Below are 19,773 nucleotides of genomic sequence, written 5' to 3' on the forward strand. Positions count from 1 at the left end.
TTGCAAGTTAAGCAAGAGCAAATGTCCTTACGTATGTCTAGTGATCACTGATTAATTTATAGGTTATAGTTAATTTAGAAATGCACGAATTTTTACTAAAAGTACTATGCAATCTGTACAAACAAGCTCATACCTGAGGCTACTAAATAAGGAACACTGTACCACTGCTTGTACATAACTGACATTTCAAAAATGCTAAGATCAGTGTAATACCTACAGTAAGACATAGAATAGCTATGTTAGGACCATAGAGAAGAACCTCAATGGTTAGGATTTCCAAGTGTTGGGAAGGCTTACTGTAGATCCTACAGACATCTTACTACTGTATAATTTGCCGTCGAGGGTATAAAAGCAGAGAGTTTTTAAGGGAGGTGTTTTAGTATTTCGTAAGGAATGGAAAAATCTCCAAAACTGGACATATTATACTTAAGGGTGCCTAGTAATCATTTCTAGCGTCTCATCACGATATCGCAACAAATAGAGGTTCAAGAAAATTAAACTTGCAATCCGAATTTCTAATCAAAGGCTTCTAACCACTATTATACCATCTACTAGTTAAATAATCAAGACAATTAGCGATACTACGGTATGGTATCAAATACATTAAGAAGTGATCAATATTGTTAGTTTGAGCATAAGTTTAACTTTCGTAAAACATTGAATTATGACTCGTATTGACAGCTGACGAAGATGGAAGTTCTTGCCCTATAACTTTATTTAGCTACTAAACAAATTAGTTTATCACTCCTGGGTAGAGATCTGTCCAAATATCGGTTAAAATCCTTAGGGCTATGAAGTAATTGACGAGGTGGTTGCGTCAACATTGTTGATACTCGATTAGGCATAATTTATATTTTCCTCTAATACTTTTATATATAGACAGATGACGGAAAGCTTCTTCCGTCAAATTACTCATGATAGCATAAAGACATCGCTTAATTACTCCTATTGCATAGAGATTTGTTCTGGCATTGGATGTCACCAGTAATGTTGTAATGTCGAAGTACGAAAGAAGAGTAATAAATGTAATTTTATATAGACAGATGACGGAATACCTCTTTCGTCAAGTTAATTTTGATAGCTTGAAAATATTACTTAATTATCACTGTTGGTCAGATTTATTCTGTCGCTAGACATCAGCTTTGATGGCTATCGGTCATGCATTTTCAAAGCATTTACAGTACAGAAACTGATTGTTCAAGGCCATCCAAATTTGTCTTCGCAATGGCTATTATTAATTGCTCGAATTGACAATGGCAGAACGCTATTTCTAGTCAACTACTTTCTAATAATATGAAAAATACTATTTAAATGATTAATAATGGACGCAATTCTATGCAAGAATGGTTAATAGTCATCAGTACTATCTATAATGGCTCAGGTATAACGGCAAGAAATAATCAAGTACAATATAGAGTTTTCTGGCTTCCTGCTAATATCAATTACTGATGTTGACAGATTACAAAATGCCATTCCCCGATCGATTTACTTTCTAATACTGCGAAAATTATTACTCAGATTGTTATAGACAGAAAGAAAATTGATAATAAAAATTACGAATAAGTTTTATTATCATAATATCATAATATGGAGTTCTAGGGAGAAACATATTACTGAAAATCATAGAATGCCGTCCTTGTTAAATTACTTTTAAATAATATGAAAAGCACTATTGAATTAAGACTAATAGATCAAAATCGATTGTATGAACGGAGCAAGTATTATAACAGTCTTCATATATGTTCAAGTTGCTTACCGTCTATGGTTAGCTTGATCAATACCGTAGTTAATGCATTCTTGTTTATAATTGGTCATCACATTAATAATTTATCTCAAATTTTAATGACAAAAATAAAACAGCCGTTTTCCCCTTTCCATCAAACTATCCTTCAGTTACCAACTTATGAACGTAACATTCGTTCTACTTTCGTTAGCGGAATTTTATGGTTTTGCCTTCGTCTATCACGGCTTAAGGATTAGTTATTTCCATTTTTTAATAAGCTTTTTAAGGGCACTAAAGCGGCCAAAGTATTCTAGGATGGCATGTTTTTGAGAGGAAATAATGTAATTTACTAAATCTAATTACACATGCGATATATCATACGTTGTCATAGAGAGTTTAAAACGAGTATTCGTTTCCTTTTTGTAACTCGAATTATTTTCTGTTATTTAAACTCCATCAATTTTATTGTAATGACAGTAAACAGAGATTTTCCAATCCATTTATAGGCCTATCCACGTCAGCTTTCAATGGAATTTCAGGTAGAAAACGAACAAATATTTTGCTCAGAATTACTTTCTCGAATCCATGAAGCTTTCGATAATTAGATTTTTAGATAAATTTATGACAGATGAACAACAAATTTCTTTGTTAACCTTGAAATTGATTCGCGATCGTAGACTCTACAATCGGCAAATAATGGCGATAATATTTTACGGATTCTTCAAAAACTGCGGTAATTTCTGAAGCATCCATGTTGATTTCTTTTACTCTTCAACTTACATAACATATTTATAAAAATACAGGAATACAGCAGACCGTTTCCTTCCTAAACCAATCTGGTCTCAAGGGCGAAATTTGGATAGCCCTCTTTCTCTTCAAATTATGGAGTAAGTTGCCCATAACCATGATTGCCTCAACATGTCCAGTACACTAAGCGCATCTTAATCAGAAAGTACTTCAGAAAGTATTTTCTATGTCTTTGTTAATTTATCTGATCTCTACTAATTTGGTTCTTACTTTTATTGCAGTGAAAGAGCAAAACCTATCGAGATTTGTTTACCTTTGCAACAGTATGTATTTTCTTCTAAAAAGACCGATAGAATCATAACTCAGATTATGTTAGCAATTGACTAATCCATATGTTTCTATAAATAATTTCATAGGCCAATCATTAGAAGACTGTTCAGCCTCTTAAAAAATTATGATTGGTTTGTGTACTTGTATAGGCGCTTGTGGATTCATTTCAATAGCCTAACTATCTTCTGATAATAATATTCTGTTTTCCATTGGGCTATAGTTATGATTTACGTCTAGAAATTATGGATATCTTACAACGTGTAATCAGTTATGATATTTATACATGCTACGTCAATAGCTCCATCGACAGCCATAATGAAGGTACAAATAATGTTTCATCCAGCATGATTGATTTATCTACTTTACATCATCTTTGCCGATTTTCATATTATAATTACAAATAACTTAACTTATCCAACGTGATTAATTTATCTACTTTATATCGTCTTCATTAGTTACTAATTTATAGATATAAATAAGATCTTTTATTCAGCATGATTGATTTATCCATTCTACATTATCTAGATCAATTTCCATACTATAGTTATAAATAGCTTATTCTTTCTAGCATGATTGATTTATCCACTTTGCATCATCTTGGCCAGTCGCCATATTATAGTTCATTCTAATGAAATCTTTCATTACTATTTCACGACTACTCGAGATCTAATCTCGAAAATGACTGATTCCCAGGATTGACCGTAACAATTATACTGATCTTGTAGAGCAGATCTAATTGCAACAATAAGCACAGCTAGGCACAACACGATGGAGGTTTATCTGTCGTTATGCTGTCTCATTTCGTATTCCTTTAGTTATACTTCCATATTGACATTGGTCAACAAAGATTCGCTTGTAATCAATGATTGAATAGAAATGGTTGTCAAGATATTTACGGTTTTACATGATCTATTTGTAATAGAATGTACCTAGCTCCATAATTTGACAAACAGACAAAGCAAATATGGAATGGCCATCATTTGTCTTTAACGCCTCAGGCAATCTTCGTGGTATACGTCTGTGTTAGTTCTTAATGATAATCTATCTCAATGGATAGTATGGATATAGTCTAGCCACGATGCTAAGCAACAATGATTATTGGGTTCTATCTGAAGAAAGATTCATTGATACATTTTCATGCTGTGATTAATCAAGTAGATGAAGAAGTTGTTAATGACTCTTAACGTTGACACAGACCTTTAGTTGTAAGCTTAAAATCAATCTAAACATGATATTCTCGTAAATAAGCCACCGGTAACGTCATAGCAAAATCGATAGACGTATGAAACTAATAGTTTATGATAGCTTGTCACAATCTTCACTTGTGGCAAAGATTTATAAAGACTCTAGAGTAGGTACGATAACTCAGCTACTTCTCCAGCATTTCCAGTCTCCATGAAAGCGATATTGTAATGATTTCAGCTAATTACAGTAGTGGTATGTTAGGAGTACAGTGATAGTATGCAGTATAGAACTGTATATCTTAATAAATGTCAAGAACCCATACACTACAGATATACGAGTATAAGAGAACTCGATTTTTAGACTAATGAATTGATACACTTTTCTTCGCGTTATGACTCCTGCACACTTTTTTAGCAATTGTCACTTTTATTCTGCAAACTACTCGCGCTTAAATGAATCTTTATAGTGCAACTTTGAGTGTTAATTTGCTCCTGACTTTTAATTCCTATGGAAATTATTGTAGATAAAGTACGACTACTACTCCATTTCTTGTCATTACCATATGAAGATCTAGCTATTAAATCTATGCAGCTGCTGTCCGTTTATGCGGGTAAGTTGATTCAGTTGGATCAAAATTTTGTTTTCATCATCCTTAAGACAACTTATATTTCAGTCTCTGTAGTACCTAAACTACAGTGGTAAACTATCACATTAATAATGGGAATAAAAGCTGAAAGGAATATTCTTACTAATTAGATTTAAAACTCATTCAAAATCGAGAGCTAAACTTTGTTAAAATGTTAGCTAAAGCCATTACCCTTGAAAAATCGGTAAGTTCTATTGTGTTATTTTAAATTAAACTAAACTTTTAATCTCGTTAATCATTTAATTTTGCCGTAATTTCATTAACAAAAGGTGGAATTTATGCATGCAGCGGCAACTGTTGTTAACATTTGCTTTAAAGATACTTTATTATCTCAGCATGACCATTTAGAAGATGTAAGAAGGCGTCAAATATTGCTAAATCACTCTTAAAAAATTGCTTTCTGCGCTATAATACTCATTTCAGGTCCAACTAATGTTCAGATTCTGAGTTTAATTTTTATTTTACAGCTGGCTGCGATTGCTTGTGTTCTACTTCAATCTAATGATGTTGCAGTAAGTATTATTATTATTTAGCGAAACATAGGCACGTATATTGGAATCCTTAAAAATTCCAACCTATAAATTAGGCCTTAAGTATTATACTATCCTGATCGCAGATTTCCGGTGAGATGATTTCATTGTTGGTGCAAGTATCTTCAGAAACGACATCTAGTAATGGGGTTAGTTAAAGCTATATCATTGCTGAAATTGGGATAGATGATTATTTAGATATTTTAAAATTGGTTATATATATTGAGTTTGGTAATGGTATTAAAAGTCAATCTTCTATTTGGAATTAGGCGTATATCAAAAAGTTATTTAACCTGATACCTATTGGCAACATTTTTGAAGTTCTAGCGGTGGGATCAATTCATCTAAGTGTAGGTTTAATTTTATTATGATATTAAACCGAAGAATAGAACTGGTTTTTAACTAGTGACTATCTTTTTCAATTAACTGTCTTAATACAATTTCATTTACATCTAGATATCCGTTGCATCTATGGTCTTCAATATTATTACTTCAAATTCTATTTCTCACTCTTCTCAGGTACTGAACATTGATTTATTTCTAGATGCAATCTGACTAAAATTTTTTCACTCCTAGTAATGATGGATAAAATTGTATCCTGATCCATCAGATGTAGTTTGCAGTTTGTACGCTATTTAAGCAATATTATTTTATATACATCATGATGGGATTAAACTTAGTCTGATTACGTTTAATAATATTTTAACCAATAAATAATTAAGCAACACTAGCTCATCTTTTTATACCATTACGATTTCATAGTTTCATTTTGGTCGAAAAACGTTAATATACTTGAAAAAAATGTTGAAAAAGCCTTCCAATTATACTGAATCCCAATTAAAGGTATGTACATTACAGTATGAAAATTGTATTAAGAACTTTGATTAGCGTGAGATACTGAGTGAGAATTTCAAAGTAATATTATTGTTACGATTATTTTTTAATTCAATAAAATCTACAAAATTATTTCCTATAATGTTTGATACTTTCTTTTTAGAAATTAATTTGGGAAATCGGCTGGTTTGCCAAAGCTGATCATGCTTTAGTTCAGGTAATTTGCATCCCTGTATTTAAAATTAATCCCATACATGTATACGTTTGTTAAAACCAATGCTACCCTGTACTCATTTCAATGGCTATCAAACAACTAATAAATTTCTGTTTAATTTATTTATTCAGGTTATTATCGACGAGGATATTTTGTCAACCGTCCTTCTATGTGCTGAACAGGCAAGTTTAATTCAAGGATTGATACATTAGGTAGCCCAAATCTTCGAACTTGATTTTTCATCTATTTCTACTACCAGTTTCCTTACTTGTATGGCAGCATTATTGTACAAACGATTTTCTTTGTCATTGGCTCTGGGAATGAACATCAGGTTAATATCTTGTTTCTGATACTTTAAAAATATTACAAAAATTGAGCACTAAGACTTTTTTATATATTGAAAAATCTGAATAGATAAAAGTCTTGATTCCAAGTTGCAATTTAACCCAGTGTTTATGTTCCATATTATTACATAAGAATGTTCTTTACGTAAGTTACTACATAAATCAAATCAAATATTATACTGATATTGTGGTGTCATCATCAGTATGATTTATACACTGTTAATTCCGTACAGATCTAAAATTACCTTACCTACTGTATAATATTAAAATCTTATGTACATAACTATTAGGATATTGTCCGAGTTGTAGAAGTATTATGGACAATTTTAAACAAATGCCAGGTACTGTTAATCCTTAACTTTACTGACAAATTTTATAATTAATTTCATATTTTAATATCGCTTATCGATATTGATGTGATGGAAATATGAAGGTAATATTAAAATGTATCATACTGTAATTGAATTTTTACGTCAGGAAATACCTGGATTATTGGAATGCAATAATAGCAAAGGTAGGTGTTTAAGTTTTAACTGATAGAAGTCTATTCATTTTATTGGATAGAGAATGTCTTTTAAAAAGCCCAATAATATGTTTAATTTAGCAATGTTATTGATCATCTGTATTTAGAACTGATGAAAATGGAAATCATATGCGATTCAATTGTTCGTAATCCAATTGTGCCGAGAGAGTATGAAGGTAAGCCTTTGGTTTTCATGGTAAACTCAATTTAATTGCGATATATTTGTTTCATTGCAGCTATAAGCTTAATTGGGGAACTAATAATTCAATAAATTCAAGTAATGACTCATAACGTTTTCTATTTTAATTTTTTCCATATAGATTGCGCAAAAAAACTTGGACGATTCATAAAATACAATGCTATTGCTCAACATTAATAAAACGTTAATATCGTTTTTGTGTAATGAAAGGTATTATTTAAAATCATTTTCTTTCGTTACGGAAATATTTACGCAAATTTTAAACGTTCAATCACACTTGAAAGGGTTTAAAAGTTAGAATTGATCATAGTCTTTATCATTAATATATTAATAGCTCGAAACTATTATTCCGGTATATATAAACATACAATTAAAGCAAACTATTTTAGTACTGTTGTCTTTGCTATATCACTATTATCGTCAGACATAGAAGAAAAGCACTGGGATTTCATAATCGTTGGATTGAATCAGTATCGAAATGTATTATTTTTTCTTATTTCATAGTAGCTAATAATTACCGAAATATTCATCATCTACAAATCTGATATTATATTTGTCTTGTAGGGTAAAATTTTGGGTAAACCTAGATATTTTATAACTAATAATGATAATACATTAATGTTCATAAGTAATTTACTAGAGTAACCCAAAATTGGGAGATTATTTACACGTATCCATCCATTAGCTTTGATGAATATCTTTCTATAATAACAACTATGGGCTTACACATGCAATCTATCAATTTATTATCATGAAATAGAAAAAGACCTCTTAAAGTCAATCTTATACAGCAATATTTGAATTATCAGCTTTACTAACTCAATTTATGCCATTTATTACTTCTTCCAGTATTCCGATATTTATTTCACTACTTATATCAATTTCGAGACGTAAGCAATTTTATACTGATACATACTGTATATCTGAATAATAAAATTGTGTGAATAGAAAACATAAAATTCTTGTTATACACGTATTAAAATAATTTAAATACCATAAGTAACATAGAACTTTTAACTGCCGAACCGAACTCATAGGCTGTTCATCTCGTGGACTGTAAAATATCGGCAAATTAATAACTATGTGAGATAATTAATTAATCCCATTTAATTTATTTCATTCTTCCTTATTGCAGTTATTTTCTATCTCTATGTCTATCTGCATGTTTGCAGAGATTAATTGTTTTGCGTAAGTACTGCTTATATCCAATTTCATTTCATGAGCAATTTTACAATCTTCTATCTGAAGAATACTATTAAATAAGTTTATATTAGTGAAGAATAGAAGGAAATAATTACCAGATTGTTTATCACTGTAGTGCGCCCCCCCCAAAAAAATATAGCATAGATTAAGATCGAAGATTGTACGAAAATAGTTTAAATTGTAAGCTAGAGTGTAAGACTGTATTAAGTGTCTATTTGAGATAGTACAGAAATAGTCCACAGATAGCCAGATTGCAGTAAGATAGTCCATGATACTTTTAAGATGAACCTAATTAGGTATCTTATGTAAGAAAGTGAAGTTTACAAGAAACTGTAGTTCTTGTTGTATTTGTTGGAAGGCACTTTATCACATACTGATAAAGGATCCTCAACATGACCAGCTTACTAAATCAATAGTAAAACTATATCAGACAGAACATGTGATATATAATATGTTACGGTCATCCTTAAGTTCGATTTTATTCTTACGAATGGCCGAATTCCTGGTATTGGACTTGATCAGTCTTAAAGATAAAATCGATTCTAGGGATTGCTGTAACATGTACTGTAAATATATATGAATTAATAATAAGCAATCGCGCTCTAGAATGCACAACAGTAAATTATATGCAGTAGTCTCTCATCTTAATTGATTGGTAACTTATATAACACGTGTATGGATGCTATAGCCATATAAAATTTAAATTACTCATCCTTAACTTACTATTGCAGAATGGTATTATCTTTAACTAGCTATCGAGATACGCCTATACAAATATGTTATAAATGTTGAAACTCTAGCGGATAATAAATAGTGAATTAAATTAAAGCTAGAGCAGCGCATTCTTACTTAGTGTATCCCTAGTATGGTAAATTATTTCTACGAAAAGACGAGGTCTTTAATCGGCTATATGAGTATTAAGTAAGCTATGGTATTTTATCAACCTCTAGTTAATTAACTGGACATAATCCTGTAACTCTACCCATCGACGAATTATAGTTCGTGTAGACTTGCAAACATCCTTATTTAGTTTATTGCACATATAGTAAATTATTGCTTAGAAAGATTATCATCCTCAATTACCTACCTATCTAGGTACTGTAAGGACTTCAATGCTTCTTTCTACATTGTGGTAATGAATATGATCTTGCCAGCTGATATCGAATAAATTACAATTCTAGCAATACATCGTGCAGCAATTTGCTACTGTAGTCAAATTAATACTAAGAAGTGAGTCTTTTACAATCCACTATTTAGATATTTAGTAGGTTATTCCACCTAAATCGTAATTATCAATGTTGCCTTTTCTATTGGATTTATTGACAAATCTTTGAGTAAATTGAATTCATAATATACGGTATGATATCCTAAATGTTTCAGATCGCCAAATTGTTTCGAATGAATGATTTAGACTTTAATGAATTACTTTGATACTGTATTAAGCTATACTCGTACTCTTCATTATCTTAATTAATACAATCTTCCCACTCTATCAATTAGCAACTTTTACAGCTATATAAATAGAATGATACTTGCCTAATTATATCTACATTGCTTATAGTTATAAAGAAAACTATCGTAGGTCAATAATTTCGTCTTTAATAAATCTTCTAGATATTAGTAAGCTGTGGTATTTCCTCATTCCTTGACATTAATTTAATGAAATGTGGCAATAAATTGTGGAACTAATTATAGCAAGAACTAATACATTATAGTTCCTACATTATATTAGTGGGTCGGGCGGTTACTTTACGAAGAAATAATCTCGTTTAGATATGAATTGATTACTATCTCCTCGCCATAATAATTAGAAAATCTTTCAATTTTATTGATAAATTTTATTTTACGGGAAATATAGCATAGTTACGGTAGATGCAGACGCGTGTGATTTAAACAGGGACTTACTGTACTATGGAGAAATAATCTCATCTCGATACCAGTAGGTTTCTCTGCTGAAAATCTGACATTTCCACTGATTAATAAATTATGAAACAAATTACAGTATCAAGTAACAAATTATCATCGTATGCTTATGGCTCAGACGGCGCAGAATACCTCATGCTAAGACATGATTTCACGCGGATACCGTATACATATTAGCAGGTATCTCGTATAAAATATGAATAAAATCTTCCAATTCCATTGATAGTTAAATGGTGCCATAAGTTGCAATATGAAATATCTCTTTAAATTTATCGGGAAGGAACTTGAACAGAAGGTTCTTATCAGGATATAATTTCGCTTTATCATGCACAGAATATGGAGTAATGCGAAACACCCTATTCTCTCCATACTGCGGAAGGGGCAATGAATACAAACTGATGCCTCTAGCGATCAATCAATTCCGAGATCAATTCCAGCATTATTAACAGGATAATATGCATAGATCATTAAGTTCATAGGGAAAGAACTTAGGCAGAAGGTTGTCATCAGTGTATAATTTCGCTTATAATAGATGAATATAGTTTACAGAATATGGAGTAATATGGTATGCCCTATTCTCTCTATATCGTAGAAGAGTAATAAATACAAATTGATGCCTCGAGCAATCAATCAACTATAGGATAAATTGCAGTACAATCAATAGAATAATATACGGATTGGCCGGTCATTCCCGGGATTGGCCGGTCATTCCCGGGATTGGCCGGTCATTCCCGGGATTGGCCGGTCATTCCCGGGATTGGCCGGTCATTCCCGGGATTGGCCGGTCTTTCCCGGGATTGGCCGGTCATTCCCTGGAATGGCCGATTCCCGGTGTTAGGATTGATTGTAGCATATCATATTCGTACAATTCATAGGCATGGCGCTTGGACACAAAGTTATCATCACGGTATAATTTCACTTTCGATGAACAGAATATGAAGTAATACATTATACCCTATTTTCCCCATATTGCAGAATGGTCATGAATACAAAGTTATACCTCTAGTATAAACCAATTCTAGGAGAAAGTCCTGCATAATCAATAGAATGATACACGTAAATTATTCATTTCCTACGACAAAAAATACTGTCAAGAATAACATGATCATTCAGTCTCTTCTTTTTCCTTCAGTCTTGAGCCAAATGTTGTTGATAGACTGACGAAGAGGTAATAACTTTAGCCAATATTAAGCTACTATATAGTTTATCTACTTGAGATACGATGACGTAAAATTTAAATATTCATGACGGGAAGATCTGTAAACAACTACTTTATTCCCCGATCCTTTTCATCCATTTTGACAGCCAGTATGATAACTAGGACTATTGTTTAGTAGAATGGAATAGTATGAATAATATTGTTTCAATTAAAAACAAATAGAACAATCTACTTATTCCATATTTTCTAACATCATTTCTATACACTTATTCAGGACTGATTCCTACACTTTAGGCTAGATCGAATGAATAGATCTAGCCTTCCATGAGTTGTGGGAGTAGTTATAAAAGTGACGAGCCGGCCATGATACAGCATTTTAATTAAAATTCATTAATAAATGACGAAATCTACAGTACTTACTGACCTTGAAGATTATAGAGCAATTTTGAATCATCGATTTAGTATTTTCTATCATGAATCCAATCGACGAATCCAATCACCCTCCATCATTGAAATAATCTCAGTTATATGCTAGTGGAAATTTGAAGAAAGAAAATTGAATTAACCTTGATAATTCCTCGTTGATCATGGCTACAGTAGGCATGAATATAACTGTTCAGGTTAGATATTATCCAATTTTAGTTTGTAAGCTTTTTTACGCGTAAAGATGCAGAATAATACTCATTATCACAATCATGACATTGAATCAATAGAAAGACAGTATAGGAGTAATAAAAAGTCTCTGAAAATATACAGTAAATTCATTTAAAATTATAATGAACAAGGGAGCGAATCTATTGCAGTAAAATCATCTGAGTCATTTTGGGCCCGTTACATCTAAATAATTTGATGATTGCAAATGAAAGAAATGAATGTTGATATTTCTGTTTCACTTTTTAATTACTATGATAGTTTTAGCACTTATTTCGCCACAATTTATTAATAATTGGAGATGATTAAGTCGTAAAAATTTCTCAATACTAAAGTTAAATCTTTCGAATTTTTAACCTACCCTTCATATCTAATGTGTAGGATTATAGTTAAGTGGAGAAGTACATATTAATTCTTCTTCCCTTCTTACACAATCTATCACGTTTGCAACAGTAATGGCATCGATTTTAATTTAGTTAAACTAATCTTAAATGTTACCGTACAATCTTCCTCATTCTATAATGGAAGATGATTCATTCCTAATTTTACAAAGACAAAGATAAATCCTTCCAATTTTATTTTATCCATCACGATCAAATCGTCGAATTGCCGCAAGCTGTAAATTTTGATGTTGATTTTTGTCTCACATCCAAGCATTTTACCATCAGTTGCAAACAATATTGAAAACTTAGATCAAATTTTTCCCATCATATAAGAGTAAATGATTATTAGTAAAACTTTACAACACTACAGTTCAATTATTTTAATTGTTCTTTATCTGGCGTATTGAGATAGTTTGGAGATAGAAATTCGGATAAATAAAGAATCTTTGTGTGTATCTGACGAAGATTAGCATGTTAATTACAGTAACAGCATCAAATCCACTTTACTTAAACCGATATCGAATATTGATATCAAGCTATTCCTATTAAAAATTAGTAGAAGACTTGTTTCCAAGGTGCTAAAATGCTACAGTTAAATCATCTTGCTTTTATTGTGCCCATACTATAATTTGATTATGGTGAATTAAACGAGTTTATATTGATTCTTTTTTCGTCTCTTATATACACCATTACGCCAACAACAGCAAAGGTATCGATTTTAATACAACCGAGCCTCGGTAGAAATTTATATCCAATCCTTCTTGTTTTACAATTAGAGATGAATGACTTAAAGGTCTTACAACACCAAAACTACCTAAAAATTTCGAACGAACATTCCAAGTGGAACATAGCATTCTCTTGAAATCAATTGGCTTATAAACTCAATAATTTCAGTAAAAGATAAGTCGAAAGGAGATGATTTCAATTTAAAAGGAATAATTACTCCATAATAGTCTTCAATAATTGATATCTTGCATGCAAGTATGTTGTAGTGGATAATGACTATAATCACTTTCTATCGCTCAGCCAGTTTGTTAAAGAATATTAAATTCATTTTGGTTACTTAAATTTAAACGGAATTTAGATTTTACTGTCGATGACGTTAGTCGAACTCATTTATTCGAAACTACAAATCATAAGTGATTAGCAGGCGCTTGTGTATTCGAATTAGAGCAAACCTAATTCAATATTATAGTTATTTTGACAGTGTCCTAACCTCTTGTTCAAAATGATGGTATTCGCTCAATACCTTAATTAAATGGCGAAATTGACATTATCATCAATGACTACAGTTTACGGATAGTTTCCGGTTAAGTTTTCGCGGAAGTATCAGAATTTTTAGGCAGTCGTTGACATTTATTAATCAACTCAACTAAAAGTAAAGCCTTGCCACACAGATGGAGCTTTACTATACTCTCAGTACTTTAATAAGTAGCATTTAAACATCACTTTCAAACTTGCTTGAGATTAAAACTAATTAAATGCTTGCTCGTAGCTAGAGAAGTCAAATTACAATTATTAGGTCCAGCTAAAAATATTTGCCCAAACTTTTATTTGCATATTTTATGATGTCGAAAGGCATTAAGCTACAATTAAGATATTGAACGCTTCTGTTTTGAACGGAAAACATCGCATAATCTTCGTGTACCATTGCTATCTTTCGAGTGCTAAGGCTGATATAAGTAGCAAGATTACTTCATATTTAAATATAGCTTTTAAAATTAAATCACTTCATTACCGTGAATAATATCGATATAATAGTGCTTGAGTATCTATCTAGTTGCTCATACGTATAGTGGAGGAGTAATCGTTACCCATACTCCTAATCTACGAGAATTAAGACTTTAAAATCAAGATCGTTAATAATAATGTAAATTTCTAAATTTTGATGCAATAATCAGTTGCATTACTCATACGCATAAGTAACGATGTTTAAATACTTTAAGGCATGCATTATGCAAGAACTAATATAAATATTAATGGTAAAGTAAGCTTTACTAGTTTGATCATTTATGCAGTTGTTCGTCATGTATTTTAACTCAGATATTTGTGATTGTGGCTACGCAGTTTATAATCGAATTAAACAAAATTTAAAGCTATAATCTATCGTTATGCAAAAATACTTATTTATTCTAATCAAAATATTTTCACGGCTGCAATTCTCATCTACAGATACTAAATATTAATACACTATGGCAGGAATTAGAGGTAAGAACGATTTAATAATGACAAATCACTATTATCAACTCATCCTATTTTTATATTGATTAGTTGCTTGTCTTAATCTTACATTTGCAAAATTTGATAGTCTTATAATCCAGCAAATCTTCAACCTGTAATGTTGGCATATGTGGAAAATCTTGGGTAATTTCATGTCTTGTTATATCTTGCTATAAGTACTACACTATCTAGCTATCTAAGATATTGACAGAAGCAAAATTTAAGCAACTGTATTTTAACAAACAGTATCCTATTAATTATGAACTTGTTATGTCTTTAAACACTTCTTAACGTAAATAAATATATTTTAAACTCAAGGAGGATTGTTTCGGAACTGATCTCAGTGGCAATTGATAATAGCCTAGCTACCTATTGCCATTCCTTAGTAATGGAAGATGTCGTTAGGTTTGCTCTAAGAATCTAACTTCATGTAATGTTTCAACCATAACTACAAGTGAACTGAGACAATTGATATATCTGGAGATTCAGTGATAAGTAAATAGCTTTAAATATTTCGTTTGATTATTTTAGTCAAGTAGATCACGACAGCCAGCACGATCCATTCTTCCTTGTCCGGTAATCATATAGGACATCTGCATATTAATATCGACTTTTTAGTAATTCTTCGGCAATATTTATTGCTACATACGTATTACTTCTAGTGATCGATTACTGGCTAAACTTATTTCTATTTTGGAAAATTTCGAAGAGTAAGTCAATCCATACTAAATTATTATAAAAATTGGCTGTAATGTATACTATCTGAACAATTCATTGACACAAACAAACTGTACTCATTCTCGTTGCGGCTTTCAGTTTCGAATTGCAGATGGAAACTACAAAAGTTATAATCACGTTTATCGATTATTACCATGGATATGTGGTCTTTCAATGTCCAAATATTGAATCAGGTAATCGTTTTTAAAATAAAATCGACAAAGTTAATTTTTTAAATATAAAAACCATACGTCTATATTTCAATGTGAGCTGATGATCTCACATTTATAGTTTACGTTGTTATAAATATGACTGATTGTATTTGCAGTAAGATTTTATGCTAGAGTCACAATAATAAGTATGGCTAGTGCTAAAAATTCTAATGGAATTGTAATATTTGGTGATGGTTATCTAATGGAATTGTAATATTTGGTGATGGTTATCTAATGGAATTGTAATATTTGGTGATGGTTATCGGTACCCTAACCTTGTAACGTAGTTTAAATATGTTTTATTTTAGACGATATGAGAACTCTCATTTCGCTTATCTCATCTCCATATGAAGAAATAGCCTTAAAATCGATGAAGATTATCCAGACATATAACACTACAAAAACCTATACAGGTTTAAATGCAAATAAACTTTTTTAATATCATTAGAATGAAATTATAACTTTCTCAAAGGATACCAGCTAAACTAGAAGTCTTCTTACCATTAATGCGTTGATTTACCAATTAGCCTCTTATCGCGTGCCATGTTTACATCTAGGAGAGCATCTAGTTCTAAAATGTGGTTTAATGCGAGAATTAGCCAAAGTAGCTACTATCAGTAAATCGGTAAGCTATAGCTAAATATATTATATGCGTATTATCTTTGGTTATTATACCCGCGAAAGTATCATTTAGCAAAATTAATGAGTTAAGTCTACTTTTTATATTTATATTTTTAGACTGCGTTCCTTCAAAGCGTTGCTGCAACCATTAATACTTTGGATTGGACAGTCTTTCGTAGCTTTAAGGATTACCATGCTGACGTAAGATATCTCAATTTTTTGTATTCTCTTAGTAAATTCACTTTATATAGTACATGTACCAATGTTTCATAATCCATGGGATAATAAGATTATGATAATTTTATCACTATAGCTTGGGATCACTATTTCTATTCTAATGCAATCCAACAATATACAGGTTATTATTTCACTACTTAGAATATTCTATTTTTTCCCCGTATACTCTATTGTGTGTATTTATACTACAGAAATATATCCATGGCAATGTATTTACTACGGAAAACGCTATTAAAGTAATGATTTAATCTAACAAGCTTATGATAATTGATTCATTTAGGTCCTACGAATGACAATTAAAGCACTGACTAAAATGACAAAATTTGATTCACAACATGTTAGGGTATGTTGATAACAATTTTCTTGCTGAATCTTGTATACATATATGTACATGATCATTTCCTTAACTTTGATGCTATGTTTTATATCTGTCACATATAAATGTTGCTTACTCCTATGTTCGCCTTGGATTAATATCACTGCATCAAATATTTGCCATCATTAATTTTCCTATTTGATTACATTATCTATAATAGGAAGTTTTTCAGTCCTTGCCAGTGACGTTAGAAGTTCTAAAAAGCGAATCACCGCGTTTATTTGTAAGAAAAGTGTGAAACGCACGATAGTATCCCTCAAAATCGGATATGACTAACTATATATTTACATTATTTTGTTAGGATATTACCGTAAAACTACTAGAACTCATTGCAAGAAGAGTTCGATTTCGTTCACAAACGAAGGTGATTAAATAGATTTAAGACTGTTACAGGGTCAGAGATAATTCTCTGCTGGCTAATATGATAGTGATAGTGAAATTATAAATACATACTAAATTAATGTGTGTTTGATACAAGTATTAATATTAGTCTTAATTTACAAACATAATGACTACTGATACATTAATTTTATAATTGTATAAAAATGGCTGCTATTTTATCGTATTTACAGTTATTAATTGGTTCCAAAATCATAATTTACCTGAAAACAATGCTACAGAATCCAGGCTTTTGCAATATATCACAATTTCGAGTAAGAATCAAAATACCAATTTGCATTATTATTATCTTTAATATAGAAATAAATATTCCTAAGCTGTCTTTCAATTGGATGGATTACTTATTAATACAATGATCCGTATTGTTTAGGTACTTTTTAAGGTGCTAGATGATTTTTCCGCAACAAATGATGCCCTATTACAAGTAAGAATGATGTGATAGTACAATATTTAATTGGATGGATATATTTGCATTTTCATAAACTGTATCTTATATTAATTAGACTATCATACAAAGATATATATTCAGTCTATTATAATACCTACAGAACATATCAATTTTAAGTTTTTCTAAACTACCAATTTCAAATTATTATTTGGTACGGCACTTTAATTTAGCTTCTATAAAAGCAGTCAATTTATTCAATTTATATTATAGTAGCTCTGATTTAGTATGTCCTAATGAACAACTTCAAAATTTTTGTGGAGCATAGTCCTAGTATTTAGGTTGAATTATAAATACCACTACTAGAACTTAAACGATGCTATAGATATTAACGTCTTATTGAATTCTTACGCTATAATAAAATTTAGGCCGCTAGGGATTCTGTTTCAAGATTTAAAATCAGTTTACTAAATTAGAATTTAAGCTATATTGTAACAGCTATATTCCGCATAGCTTCTCTATTAAATTCACTTAGTTAGAATAATCAGCTGTTTATTTTCAAGTATAGTCTATATTGAAATTTCTTTACCTGCTTCAAGAATTTGACTGAAATTTATATGATTCACATTTAATATACTTTGCATATATCAATTATATCCCAAAAATACGCTTGTGATTAATTTACTATAAATTTCAGTGCCGTTTAATATATGATAATATTCATTTCGTGATCCATTTACAATAATAGAAGCTCATTAGCGATTCTGAAACTTTAACTACAATTCTATCCTGCGCCGAACAAGTAAGATATTTTTTATTAGTATTGCTAAATTGGCACAGTACGTATTTTAAGCAATATATGTATCCTGATTTACTATAATTATAGGACTTCATCTATTTTCGAACAACGGCTTGGAGTATTGTATTTCGAATTATAACAACTGCCACCTCAGAACAAGTAATAAATTAGTATTAGATCATCAATGCATGTTTATTACTGTTTTCATAATCCACATTATTTATCTAAACGGTTTCTGTATTGAATATCTTGACAGATCCAATATTTGCTAGATCAATCTAATCTGAAATATTATCTTTGTAACCAATTACTAAATACAGCTAGCATTGAGGTAAATCATTTCACACTCCTATCCAAATAATCATTTAATCTACTTCTGTACATATATAGTTTCAATAAATATGACGTTATTGACAAGCATATGAAAGAAAGTAGTTAAATTGATAAATCAAAAGCATATATCAATAATATAACTAAAAATTACTGCTATTAGAATCTTCGCAAAACCCTAAATGCTATGGCTACAATAGCTACCAAGTGCAAGGTAGCATTAATATTTATATCATTTCCTTTATTACCTAATAAAATCCCCATGGTTATGAAATACGTTAATTATTTACTTTTTATATATCGATTTAACAGCGATTTCCAAGCTTGTCCGATGATATGAAAGCAACTGGTAATTATAACTTGTAAAACTTATTGATTCAATATTAAATGCTTACTTAAGCTTATTGCTCGATTTTGATTTAATTTCAACTTTCTCGGACATATTATTTCATCTATTCGATTAGTAATATCTAGAATTGACGCTATATACAAGGAAAACCGCGATATTAATTCTATATCTGAACCAGCTCAGAAATTACGACGTCTCATGAAAACGAAAAAGGTTAAAAAATTCGATATCGGATGTACAATAACTTAAATTTTCACCAAGAATATCAACAAAAATTGTATATTAGAATATTTATACTCTTCAAAATAATCTACCGGTCTATTGATGTAATATGTGACGATAAAATCTCCCATCTATTGTGTAAATTAAACTCTACAGTATCATTTTACCAATTTCGACCATAAACTTTTCAATTCTCATTGTACTATAAATGAATCTATTAACATTTTAGATTATATCATGATATCTTGTATATTAAATATGTATAAGAATACATGTAAGAAAGAAGCACTCTGTCCTGCTGTTAATAAAGTT

General features: G+C 30.6%; 2 protein-coding genes across 2 annotated transcripts; both read left to right on the top strand.

Annotated features, from left to right (window-relative positions):
- Nucleotides 1-1,372: 1,372 nt before the first annotated feature.
- Nucleotides 1,373-7,452, top strand: TRIADDRAFT_54155 (uncharacterized protein; the record flags this gene model as incomplete). Its single annotated transcript, XM_002110265.1, has 21 exons — nt 1,373-1,381; nt 2,230-2,262; nt 2,401-2,456; nt 2,527-2,610; nt 2,752-2,793; nt 3,021-3,121; nt 4,509-4,595; nt 4,742-4,815; nt 4,901-4,984; nt 5,099-5,143; nt 5,248-5,310; nt 5,431-5,490; nt 5,618-5,680; nt 5,924-6,004; nt 6,159-6,212; nt 6,469-6,540; nt 6,624-6,698; nt 6,844-6,894; nt 7,031-7,067; nt 7,184-7,252; nt 7,397-7,452. The coding sequence occupies 21 exons, from the start codon at nt 1,373-1,375 to the stop codon at nt 7,450-7,452; spliced, it is 1,296 nt and encodes a 431-aa protein (XP_002110301.1).
- An 8,439-nt stretch (nt 7,453-15,891) lies between these two features.
- Nucleotides 15,892-19,488, top strand: TRIADDRAFT_54156 (uncharacterized protein; the record flags this gene model as incomplete). The annotated part of the gene is made up of 15 exons (XM_002110266.1): nt 15,892-15,937; nt 16,052-16,156; nt 16,271-16,368; nt 16,482-16,565; nt 16,882-16,944; nt 17,138-17,200; nt 17,279-17,341; nt 17,550-17,630; nt 17,747-17,800; nt 18,510-18,563; nt 18,648-18,719; nt 18,817-18,891; nt 19,054-19,104; nt 19,203-19,239; nt 19,355-19,488. The coding sequence occupies 15 exons, from the start codon at nt 15,892-15,894 to the stop codon at nt 19,486-19,488; spliced, it is 1,080 nt and encodes a 359-aa protein (XP_002110302.1).
- Between the last annotated feature and the right edge of the window lie 285 nt (nt 19,489-19,773).

This window comes from Trichoplax adhaerens, genomic scaffold (genome assembly GCF_000150275.1).
Source record: "Trichoplax adhaerens TRIADscaffold_3 genomic scaffold, whole genome shotgun sequence".
NCBI lineage: Eukaryota > Metazoa > Placozoa > Uniplacotomia > Trichoplacea > Trichoplacidae > Trichoplax > Trichoplax adhaerens.